Below are 12,488 nucleotides of genomic sequence, written 5' to 3'. Positions count from 1 at the left end.
TATATACATATGTGTATGTATGTATGTATGTATGTGTGTGTATGTGTATGTGTGTGTGTGTGTGTGTGTGTATATATATATATATATATATATATATATATATAAGTCTGAGTCAGCAAGAATCCCAAGTATGCAGTCTTTTAAAAATGGTAGGGACTTCCCTGGTGGCGCAGTAGTTGAGAATCCGCCTGCCAATTCCGGGGAAATGGGTTCAAGCCCTGGTCCGGGAAGATCCCACATGCCGAAAAGCAACTAAGCCTGTGTGCCACAACTACCGAGTCTGCACTCTAGAGCCCATGAGCCACAACTACTGAAGCCCGCGAGCCATAACTACTGAAGCCCGTGCACCTAGAGCCCATGCTCTGCAACAAGAGAAGCCACTGCAATGAGAAGCCCGTGCAGTGCAACAAAGAGTAGCCCCTACCCGCTGCAACTAGAGAAAGCCCACACGCAGCAACAAAGACCCAACGCAGCCAAAAAAAAATAATTTTTAAAAAGTATCATAGGATTTATAAATAAATTAAATTAAATGGTAATGGCACGTCTTTAATTACACAAATTTCTTCCTCAGCATGCTCTCTCTAAGACCTTGCTACTGACCAAAGAGAAAGTGCATAATCTGAGTATTTATTTTAAATAAGCAGAGGGTTAACTCCTTTAGTTTCCTAAGGTTAAATAAATGGGTTGGCAGATGGTCATTTTGGTTACCTGCTGCTGGTTGGGCGAAGGGGCCCAAAACACCCTAACAGTCAACCAGATGGTAAGAACAGTCTTGGCCAGCAGTACGTGAGCTCCACTCCTTTGAGGGAACTATTTACTTGAAGCAGTAACTTACACCTGCTAACATCTGGAATGATTTATCTTTGTGTCATTAGGCAACAGAGGATAGTTTAATTGAATAAAGTGGTTACAACAGTCGTTAGGTACAGAAAGACTGAGAATTTCAACATTATGTTACATAGCCTAGAACAGCATACACTTAATAGTGTTTACCATTTGCCAAATGCATATATTACTTCCTTTAATCTCCACAATAGCCTTGTGAAGTAGAAGTACTTTTTTATTGTCCCCATTTAACAGATGAGAATACTAAGGCACAGAGAGGTTAAATAACTTAGCCAAGATTACAGAGCTAGTAAATACTAAAGCCAAGTTGAACTCAAGCAATCTTGAGCCAGAGTCCATGCTCTTAATTCAGAAGAGTTTTGGCTTATATAAAAAGCTAAAGGGCTCACTTGAAATGCAGACAAAAAATTTATATAAAACTATGTTCACGGGCTTCCCTGGTTGGCGCAGGGTTGAGGGTCCGCCTGCCGATGCAGGGGACACGGGTTCGTGCCCCGATCCGGGAAGATCCCACATGCTGCGGAGCGGCTGGGCCCATGAGCCATGGCCGCTAAGCCTGCGCGTCCGGAGCCTGTGCTCCGCAACAGGAGAGGCCACAGCAGTGAGAGGCCCGCGTATCGCAAAAAAAAAAAAAAAAAAAAAACTATGTTCACTGTGGCACTATTTATAATGTAGAAAAAACTGCAAACAACCTAAATGCCCAGCAATAGGTAAATGGTTAAATAAACCATGGTAAACTTATTCACTTACAATGAAATATTATCTTGCCATTAAAAATATTTATGAAAACTGTTTCATGACTTGGGACAGTGTTCCCAATGTAATGTTGAGTGGGGGAGCAATAAACAGCATACAAATTGTATATATGATTTCTAACCACGTAAAAAATAAGCTCAGACACAAACTGGAAGGACATATTCTCAAATAAGAAACAATGGTTATTTCCAGGTGGTGGGATTAGGGGTGTTTACAGTTTTCTTTTAGTGTTTTCCACAATGAACACGCATTATCCTACCATCAGTTTAAACAAAGCCAATTTTTTTCTTTTAATCAAGCTGCACGAAAATCCTCAAGCAGTTGGTATAAACAGCTAAAAAGCTTCTAACCTGTCTAAACTTCAAGTAGTTACTTTCCTTGGCATAATACCCTTTGAACACGAAACAACATAGTCAGCACATACCAAAAAGAATGCTCATCTTCAAATTTGGAAACTGAATTAAAATACGAGTATTTTCAATTTCGGTCAGTGTTTATTCTCTAATTATTTGTAGGATTATTTTACAAAAAGAGAAATGGATTAAACTATTTAGAGGCCAAGAACCCAGGAATGGTTTTGCTGAAATAGAATAAGGGACAAAAGTCTGACTAGGGAGGAAGAACAGCTGTTGCTAATCCAACTATTTACCCTTTGACCCTCTATCTGGCCAATAACTGAACAGTATCAATTGTTTTCCTGTATTATGTGCTGTTTACAAGCCCTGAGAGGCATGAAAGGAATTAATAATTTAGTCTAGATAGCCGACAGCCTTTATTGGGGAGCCCCTTGTCTGTGGGACAGAAATCAGAGCAAGTAACTGTCCTGAAGTCATAGGTCCCTTTACTGTTCTTGTTTTATAGCCTAATTGGTCCCCAAACATAAATCAATTATTTCTCCTGTTTTAAGAAACAATGACTTCTATTCTCTAACTTCCCTTACATCAAGTCAGTCCTTGTTCTCTTGAGTTTTACAACTACACGGTAAGTACGATGGCTGAGGAAAATACTTGGGGAGCAGGGCAGACTGGGGTTATTTGGAAACAGAAGCACAGAAAGGTTATGCTGTTTTGAACTTCTCTTGACCTTTGACTGCCCTTGTCCCTTATGCTAATAGGCAGGGTACAGAGATGCTTCTTGTAGAAATGAACTTAGCCTGAACCTGTGCTGTAACATTGGACTCCAGGAAGCCCAGGAATCATAGGAAGGCAGCCAGAGTGTGAGTAGCTGCCCATATTCTAAGCATGCTACCCATATGGTCTCTCACAAAAAATGTAGGGGAAAAAAAAAGGCTATACAAATTTTACAAAGTCAGTCTTTCCTCATCCAGTTCCAACATGTTGTCCCAAATTTGCTGTCTACAACCACTGCCAAGTAAAATGGGAAATCAGCAACAATGGTATTTCCTGGTCCAAAATAAGCAAGTATGAGTAGGCCTTCCTTATCAGGAATTTGGGGGGTAAGGGAGACATTGGAGCCTCTAAATTCCAAAGATGCATCACAAAGAAAACCCTATTATTCTCCATCTAATGTGCAGAAGTTGTGAAATATTAACATAGATGTTATTCCTTCCCAATCAGAAGCCATGGAATTTGTAGTATCAACAACCATAACCAACTTTACACAACACATGTGTACAGCCCATTTCAATCTTGAGGTGTGCTATGACTTGGTAGGACTGAGCATGCTCAATTGAACCCCAAGATTGACTCAGACCAGATGATAAACTTTTGTTTCTTCCCATTCATTATTATAATGTCAGATCTTTATGTATTTCTTCAAAGAGAAAGACCAAAAATACTAACTTCACAAAAATAACATGGGGACTATTGAAAATATTGGCCACATAAGCTAAGTAGGACTTTTAAAAGAAAAATGATTTTTTTAGGTAATTCCCATTCTATACTGATATATAAAATTATGATTCAATATCTGTTCATTCTCATGGAATGGAGAGGTATATAAAGCACAATATCTAGCTAGAGAGTCTATGCAGAAATGTTAAATGAGTTAGAATTACTTGGCCCAGAAAGAACAATAATCCAATAATAATCTTCATAAGAATATCAAGTGCCTTTCCTAGAAGATGGGCATGAGTATTTTCAATTGCTACTAAGTGCAGAAAAAAAGAATAAATTTGGATACTATGTGCTAAATTAGAGCTTTAAAAAAGTGTATTTTGAAATAATTCCAGACAAGGAAATATTTTCCAATAGACTATTAATAAATTAGGGCAGGACATAGATTTATTTATTTGTGTATCCCTGGAGCCTAGAACTGGGCCTGTTGCAGAGAACATTCAATGTTAAACTGAGTTCTCAATTATCTGGCTTGTTTTATGTGTAGTTCTATCTGAAAGATCCCAGAGCATGTCAATATCCTTCCTAGTGTTCAAAAATGCTTCTAAGAGAGGACCATGACTCGAGAATTTACCTTTTCCTCCTCCTAAATGACGGCTATTCATTAAGAGAAAGACAGTGAAAATAGTGTGTTCACTCACAGGTAATGGGATGTCAGGTAGGAAGGTGGGGTAAACTGAGCCTATATTACCTACAAAGCTGATTCTGAACTTTATGACTTGTAGAAAGACAAATCTATTTCCCTGGTGTTTGATAAGCATTATGAGACTTATTTTATCTTGTAATTAATAAGTTAGTTGAACAAACATGAATGTTTATACTATTAAAGTGTGTGAGGATAACATGAGAATGGCCACAGCTGATATTAGTCAGGATGGTGAGAAGGTGAACTTTATCGCTTACCTCAACAGCAGAATGGTGACCAATAACCAGCCCCATGACCCTAACAAGTACAAGAACTAGAAAAAATAACTCTAAATCATCTCATGGAGTCTCAATCTAAAGTATCATTCGACCTTTTGGTATTATAGCAAAATAAGGTATGTATACACTGAATATTCTCCATATCCTGGAATGGTGTATGCCACATTATGAGAGCACTATAAACACAGATGATTATCTGTGATCAAGACTTATATAGTCCTGAAAAGCATCATTTAATTAGACTTTGAAATGGTCATTCTCATAACTTAAACTTAAGAATGTAGTTGAAGATGCTTTAGAAATTAAACTGTGGTATGAAGGTTATCAACTATAAATATCTAAACCTTTACATAATCCTTCTTTGAAATAAATTATATCAAAATGATGTCAACATTTTAAAAAGTGGTTGTGGGTATATGGTTGTATGTATGCATAAATGAAAGCACAATTTTTGTTGGTGGTGGTTTCATGGATGATGGAGAACAAGAAACTAGTATTAAACAGAAATTTTCAGCAAAGAATTTTCTATTAAACGGCTAGACTCTGGCCACCAAATAACATTAGGAGAAGAAAAAGAAAACATAACTAGAAAAGAGAGAATGCCCTCCCCATAATCATAAATTAAAGTGAAATAAAATCTGTAAATAGGGCTTCCCTGGTGGCGCAGTGGTTGAGAGTCCGCCTGCCGATGCGGGGGACACGGGTTCGTGCCCCGGTCCGGGAGGATCCCACGTGCCGCGGAACGGCTGTACCCGTGAGCCATGGCCGCTGGGCCTGCGCGTCCGGAGCCTGTGCTCCGCAACAGGAGAGGCCGCAACAGGAGAGGCCGCAACAGTGAGAGGCCCGCGTACCGCAAAAAAAAAAAAAAAATCTGTCAATAGGTCTATAAATGTCATCTTAAGTTATACATTTCAAAGTACACACACATACACTTTTCTTACACATGAACACTGGGGAACATTCAGAACTTACTAGTGCTTGGGTCAAGCTCTGCCAGTTCGTCCTGACAAAAACCTAAAGAGAAAACAACAGGAAAAAAAGATTACAATTCATGAATTACTCCAAGGTGCCTCCAAATATGAAAAATCAAGTATCATATAGCGGGAAAAAAAATCCAGACTCAGATGTCAAATCTGGATTTGAATCCTAGCTCCAAAACATTTAGCTACTGTACATCCTTCTTTGAGCCTCCATTTCATCATCTTTATATAAAAAAATGGAGATAGTAACAGCACCTATCATGGATAGTAATGAGGATTAAGTGCGACACTGATATTAAATGCTTATTTAGCACAGTCCCTGGCACAGAGGAGCTCAATAAACAACAGCACAAGTAATTATGAGTAAGCAATGCCAAAGTTAGCTGTAAAAAGTTCGTAATAAAATTACAATGTACTTAATACTCGTCATGTTCTACTATGTTATCAATGAATTATTTTCCAAAAGGAAGCAAAATATACAAAATATGAACTTATAAAATATCCAACAGGATGATTTTACTTAAAATTTTCACAGTTGCTTAAGAATTTTACCTATACACACAAATGGGAGCAATTCTTCCATTAATAAATATGCTATTCAAGTCGGAATAAATACCTCTCAAAGCACATTTCAGGCCCAAAAAATCTGAGCTACATCTTTCTGATTGGTGTGTAACTATCACACTGAAGAGAAAAATCAAGCACAGTGAGTGGCAAACACCCAGTAGGTGTTCTATATACACAGGTGATGAAAGTTCTATTTTCCTGTAATGACTGCTTACTCTCTCCAGTTCGCCTTCTACTCATTCTCAGAAAAGCTTTTTCTTGCCTCCCTTATCCTTGTCTCATACACAAGGTCAAAGCCCCCTGTTATAATTATCTATAATGTTTTGTGCACTCATCAGCAAGGAATTATTGGCTCAATGTCTCATGCCACTATTAGACTGTTCCACTAACAGTGGTCCACCACCCCAGGGGAAGGGACCTGGCCTGTCTTGTTCACAGCTGTAACCCCATTATGTCTCACAAGCCTAGTACAAAGCAGATGTTCAATAAATATCAACTGTAGTATCTCAATGGTAAATTCAAAAACAATGGAGCAAAACTAGGACTAGAGGAATATAAGAACATTTTCTGTCATCAGAGCCAGGCAACCAGAAGCCAAAAGAGCAACTGAGCGTCATGTGGAGAAGAAGGATTCAAACAGCAAGTAGACTGTTTAAACACCACTTTTAAAGTCCTTGCACTCCTGGGCATTCACCAAACAAGCCACAGTCCTTCTTGGTAAAGAACTATTCATCATCCTTCAAGACCCAGCTCAAATATAACAACTATGAAACGTGGAAAACAGAAGAGGCCTCTCCTGCATTCACAACTTAAATAACTGCCTCCTCCACTAGACAGTGAGCTCTTCAAGGGTAGGGACAGTGCCATTATCCATCTGCAGAGCTGCTTCTACGCCCGAAACAGTTGCCGATACATTACATAAGGTGCTCAAATGCAGGATGAACTAAACAGAAAACACAACCCTCCTCTAGATCACAGTCCAGGGGAAGGAAGTCACAGGATCAGAAAATCTAAGTCTAGCCTGAAAAGTGTGTGGAATGTCTGAATGAGGAAATCTGATCTGGAAAACCAGAGGTTGGAAGCTGCTAAAGTGGATGAGATGCCTAAAAAGGCTCACCTCAGAGCAACTTTAAACCGTCTCTACCTAAACACATGGGGATCAGAAAAGCTGTGGAGAGATGCCAGGCAATGAGGAAATCACTCATTACACATGGGTCCAATACTGAACATCCTGCCAGAAATGAAACTGAGAATAAGCACTCACTTAACATAAATTGACTCAAAAATAGGACAAAAAACATGGGAAGGCAGAATAGTATAATGGGCAAGTTATAGTTCAAGCCACTTTTAGTTTAGTCATATGACTTTAGGCAAGTCACTCCCTATTCTGGACCTCAGATTCTGGACATTAAATGAAAAAGCTGTACTAGAAGTCTCAAGAAAAGACAAAGCCTAACACATTTTCTGAAAACAACATTCGGAACTCAAAGTAACTAGATCAAACACAAATAAAGACAGGGTGACTAAAAAAAAAGAAATACTATGAAAAATAGTTAAAGTGGACATCTATTGCTTTTATCTGCCTAGCAACCACTCCCCCCTTCTGGTTAATGGCATTCTGATTTTACTTTGGAGACTTATCCCTTTTACACTCTCAGTTGATATGACCCAAGTAGGATTGACCCTAACCCTGCTATAAACTGGGATTAACAACAGCACTTACCTTATAGGTCTGTTAAAAGGATTAAATGAGATAGTGCATGTAAAGACTTTACACAGTACTTGACAAAGTCAAAGCTTAACATATGTGAGCTATTACTAACTAACTAACCCCAAGGGTCCATCCAATCTAGTGCTGTATCTGTGGTACCAAAGAGGAGATTATAGGAGGGTTAACTATTGACCCATTCATGACACCATCCTCAAAGACCTGGAATGGAACCCCCTAACATCACTAATGTAGTTTAATTACTTGCTGTGATTCTTGAACTTTTTTAATATTTTGAGCCTATAAATTGCTTGATGCAATAATTCCAGATGTAGTACGCTACCCCCCGAGAAAAGAAGAACTCTTTATATTTGCCTTAAAACGAATTCCTCCAGGGGTCACAAAGATCCCTGATTATGGAATTCAGTAACTATGTCTATAGTCCCTCCATCCAGTCCTGAGACCACTGGCTAATAATGTTGTCTCTGGCTTTACAGATCATCACTAATGCAGGAGGCTTGAGGAGATATGGAGAACAATGTTAATCCTACCTCCTGACAAGTCAATGGAATGGCTAGATCTGGCTACCGTTCTCAAACAGTCTCACCCAGATTCTCAGCAACCAGATCCAGCTAGCAAAATGATTCCTAGCTAGAAGAATCCAAACCACTGCTAGAAGTAACCCCAATGTGTGTTCAATTCAATTCAACACAGAGGCAAAGGATATCAGAATTGTTCAGTAAAAAGCAGACTCCTAAGGCACATAAATACACAAATATAACCCCAAAACCTTCTGCCTCACAAAATACAACACATTAAACAGATTAGGAAATGTTCTGAGAAATCCAGAGTCTTTGGCTGGTGACTTAAATTGCTTTAAAAAGGGAGAGACAAGAGACACAGATTGGTTCCTAAAATGATAGATATACCACTAAATCAGCATGCTCATAAGCAATCTGAAATTCAGTGCAAAGCTTATATATATTCTGTTACCACGGTTTAACTTAAAAGGCAGATGCATAGTGAAAAGGACATGGGTCTGAGTTAAGAGTTGGATTCAAATCCCATATCTGCCACTATTTTTGTTTAATTAACTACCCTATAGCTACTTCCTGAAATGGGGATAAAAATAACCATAAAAATAACCATGTTCAACTGTTGTGAGATTTGGTGAATATATATAAATAACCTACTTTATGGCAAGAGTCAATAAATGGCTCAGTCTAGGAATTTTCTTTAATACAAAGGAAGATCCAGTTGACAAGCTTTTCTCCAATAGGAAAGAATTTGGCAAAAACAAAAAGATCAGTGACTCCTTAATCTGTGACTGGCTACAGTAATAGATTTTGAAAATATTGATTTTTTTCTTTATTTACTATTTTTGGCTATAAAGTTATATATTTACCACAATAGGATCTTAAATAAACTTTGAGTATCCAATTTTTTTCCAAATATGAACAAATAAAAGCTTATGGGTAATGCCACTTAACAAATTCAAGTCTAAAACACTAGCTAATTGTAATCTATAATGTGTTTTTTACAAAAGCAAGTTAAATGTTACTCTAGGAATGTTTTAATTTCATTCAATTTGACTGTAGGAAGGCAGCATGGTGCAACAGAGACTTGGATCCTGGTCAGGATTCTGCCAATCTACTTTGAAGCCCACAAGGCAAAATTAAGGTGAGGCCCTTAAAAGGCAAAATTCTATAATTTTAATCAAACATCTCAGCTTTTCCCAAAACAGAAATCACATATTAACATTAGTTTAAATGTTTTAATTAAATATGATATATAACATTATTTTACCTAGTCAACTGCAATTCAAGTTTCATGTACTTTAAAATGTGAGATATGAGGTGAAGCAGAGCTTCCAGAAGGAAGTCAGGGATCTAGAAGGATTTTGAAACTATTCTGCCTTATTAGGTTCCCTACCCTGTGATCCCAATTCCCTCTGCTTCCCTCACCAAATCACCATCAGGGCTACTGACCGTGAATTCAGGTTTTAGAGAATTTTGTTTTCCATACTCCCTAAGAAAAAAGCTAAAAATCTTTACCCAGGATTTGTACTGATACACAATAGTCATTCACTGGTACTTTCTGGACAAACAGCTCTGGTCATCTGTGTCAGTTTCCCATCTGCTTTGTGCCCCTGATCATGATTAGGTTCCCAATGAAACTCTGTGTCCTTCTTTCAGTCAGATCTGGTCTCAGCCCTAACTATCTCCAGCCTCAAGGCTGAGGCACATCCCAGGATCCCAGGAAAGGATGCTCAGTAAATGTTGAGGAACTACTTCTTTCTCCAAAAAGCAATGGTACTAAACCACATGATATCACAATGAAGTTCTTGCCAAAATATCAAGTTCTAAGAGAAAATAACTGTTTCAGTATTCTCTGCCTTCGAAGTCTAGACCAACAATGTCCAATTGAAATTCCTACAATGATGGAAATGTTCTCTCTCTTCATTATCCAAAATGATAGCCACTAGCCACATGTGGCTATTAAGCACTTAGGATGTGACTAGTGTGACTGAGCAACTGAATTTTTAACTTAATTTAATTTTGATTAATTAAAGTAGCCACATAAGGCCAGTGGCTATTATAATGGAAAACATAAGACTAGAAAAAAAGTCCTCCCTCTTCTAAATGTATTATGCCACCTTTTGGACTCTGTTGCAGCTTTAAAGTAAATGAAATATGTAAATGCTTATGCTAGTGTTATTTACTAACCAATTCATAAGTTTATCGGTTGTTATCAGAAAGTAATTCCATCAGCCTAGCAAATATAGTCACTTACTTCCTCAAATGTTATTAAGTACCTGCCCACACTGTAGCAGCTCCTAGGCCTGGAAGATACAGGTATCAGTAAGAATGACCCTACTGTCAGAGAATTAATAGTCCAGAGGGGTACAGAATAAAAATTAACTACAGAGTACAACAATATGAATGTACTTAATGCCACTGAACTGTACACTTAAAATGGTTAAAATGGTAAATTTTATGTTATATGTATTTTACTACAATAAGAAAAGATTAAAGCCAAATGAAATAAAGATAGCGAAGGAACTTCCCTGGTGGTCCAGTGGTTAGGACTCCACACTTCCACTGCAGGGGGCACAGGTTCAATACCTGGTTAGGGAACTAAGATCCCACACGCCGTGTGGTGCGGCCAAAAAAAAAAAAGATAGTGAAATAGATAATAACATTAAAAAAATTAATGGTAGGGAGTGAATGATGGACAGATTGGGACAGATGGACAAGGTGAAACTGGGAAGCACTGCAGAGTAGTAAGAGCATATATTTTGCTATCAGAATAGGTTTGAGTCCTGGCACCATCACTTGCTACTGTGTTAACTTAGGAAGTGACTTCACCTATCTGAGCCAATTTCCTCATCTGTAGACTGTTGTGAGGATTCAATGAAATGATACACTTAGGGCAGTGGAAAGCGCTTAAGAGCCGCTATCAATATTAGTGAGAACACAGCAGCAACCATGGGGCCAGGGGCATGTGCAAGGGATAAGCATTCACCAGACAAACAGGGCTATTTGAGAGACATATGCAGAGGAAGCCACATGTAAAAGGCATGAACAGAGAAAGTGAACAGTGTTACCTGGTAATGTGATTTGACTGGAGTCCCAGCCAGGGCCATATCATAAAGGGTTTTAACTGCCATACATGGGGAGTTTTTGGCTTTTATTCTATAGGCAACAGTCACTGAGTAAAGGAAATACATGGATACACCTAGCAAGTGTGTCAATACCAGCCCAACTCTGACTAACTTCAATATAGTGGTTCTAAAATTTCAACCAGGTAACTATAAGCATAAGGGTTAAAGGGATGGGAGGAAAGCGCTCTGAGAGGGTAGACAAGATACACATGGCAAACCATCCACAGCTCCTGAAATTCTAGGAACTCTTCCCATTTTTCAGGGCCCCTCCCAACTCCATCTCCTATACTGCTTTTGGTACAAAGAATGGCTTAGGTAGCGGCTGAAAAGAAATGTAGCTTTTTTTTTTTTTTTTGGTAACAAACATTAGTTAGCCAAACCATGGCCTGCCTTACAGTCCAGTCTGCAGCCTACAATTTAGCCCCAGACCCAAGCAAATACAGAAACACTTTTCTTTAGATTGGCTGAGCATTAAATTCACATCTGCCTCTTTCCTTTCTATCCAGTGAGTGGGATGCCACTTGTGCCACTAGCTTTTGTTTCTCACAGGCAACCTGATAAACTATACTTCAGGAATCACAGAAAATGCTTTTGAATACAAAGACAGCACCACAAGTCCGCACGGCAAAAGCTGGCTGGCAGAACAAGTCATATTTCCCTTTCTCCACCTACAAATGTCAAGGCCACATTTTAAAAACTGCAACAAAAACAAAGCCCTTTCCCTAATGTCATTTTTTTAACATGAAGTCTTAGGGGCAGAAAAAAGGAGTGGGGGGAGGAGAAGCCAAGGATTCTCAATTATATAACCTATTGTGCCCACATATTTGCTCAGCTTAAATGCTGCTTACAAGAAGTGTCTACATTTCTATGGAAACATTAATAAGTTCCATCTGATCAACCTACATCACCTTTCATACAGTTTTTCAGCCTTCTAGCTTTGTAACGGCAGCCTTGAAACCATACTGAAGGCAGAAAAACCAGCTCAAGATTATGACATTTCAATTTTAAGATATTTTAAAAAATAAAAGCAGTACAAAGCTTCAAGGCTGTGGCTAGAGAATCAGAAGGTGAAAACAGTTTAGGAAGGCAATTCGGTTTGATGAGTCAGAGGTCATTAGTGTTTCTATGGAAATATAGTACAGGCATTTCTCAGAAAACTGCATGTACTGATGAGCCTCTGACATTTT

General features: G+C 38.5%; 1 protein-coding gene across 4 annotated transcripts in view; it reads right to left on the bottom strand.

The window, feature by feature from the left end:
* The window catches only part of NR6A1 (nuclear receptor subfamily 6 group A member 1), a gene marked incomplete at its 3' end in the record, with an annotated part of 202,004 nt that overhangs the window by 168,035 nt on the left and 21,481 nt on the right, over positions 1-12,488 (bottom strand). For all 4 annotated transcript variants that reach the window (XM_082843301.1, XM_082843299.1, XM_082843302.1 and 1 more), the window contains exon 2: positions 5,355-5,396. In XM_082843301.1, coding sequence (XP_082699427.1) covers positions 5,355-5,396 — 42 coding nt within the window. The remainder of the gene's footprint in view (positions 1-5,354; positions 5,397-12,488) is intronic.

The sequence above is a fragment of the Leucopleurus acutus genome (genome assembly GCF_964270905.1).
Source record: "Leucopleurus acutus genome assembly, chromosome: 7".
NCBI lineage: Eukaryota > Metazoa > Chordata > Mammalia > Artiodactyla > Delphinidae > Leucopleurus > Leucopleurus acutus.
This window is presented reverse-complemented; position numbering and strand designations above follow the sequence as displayed.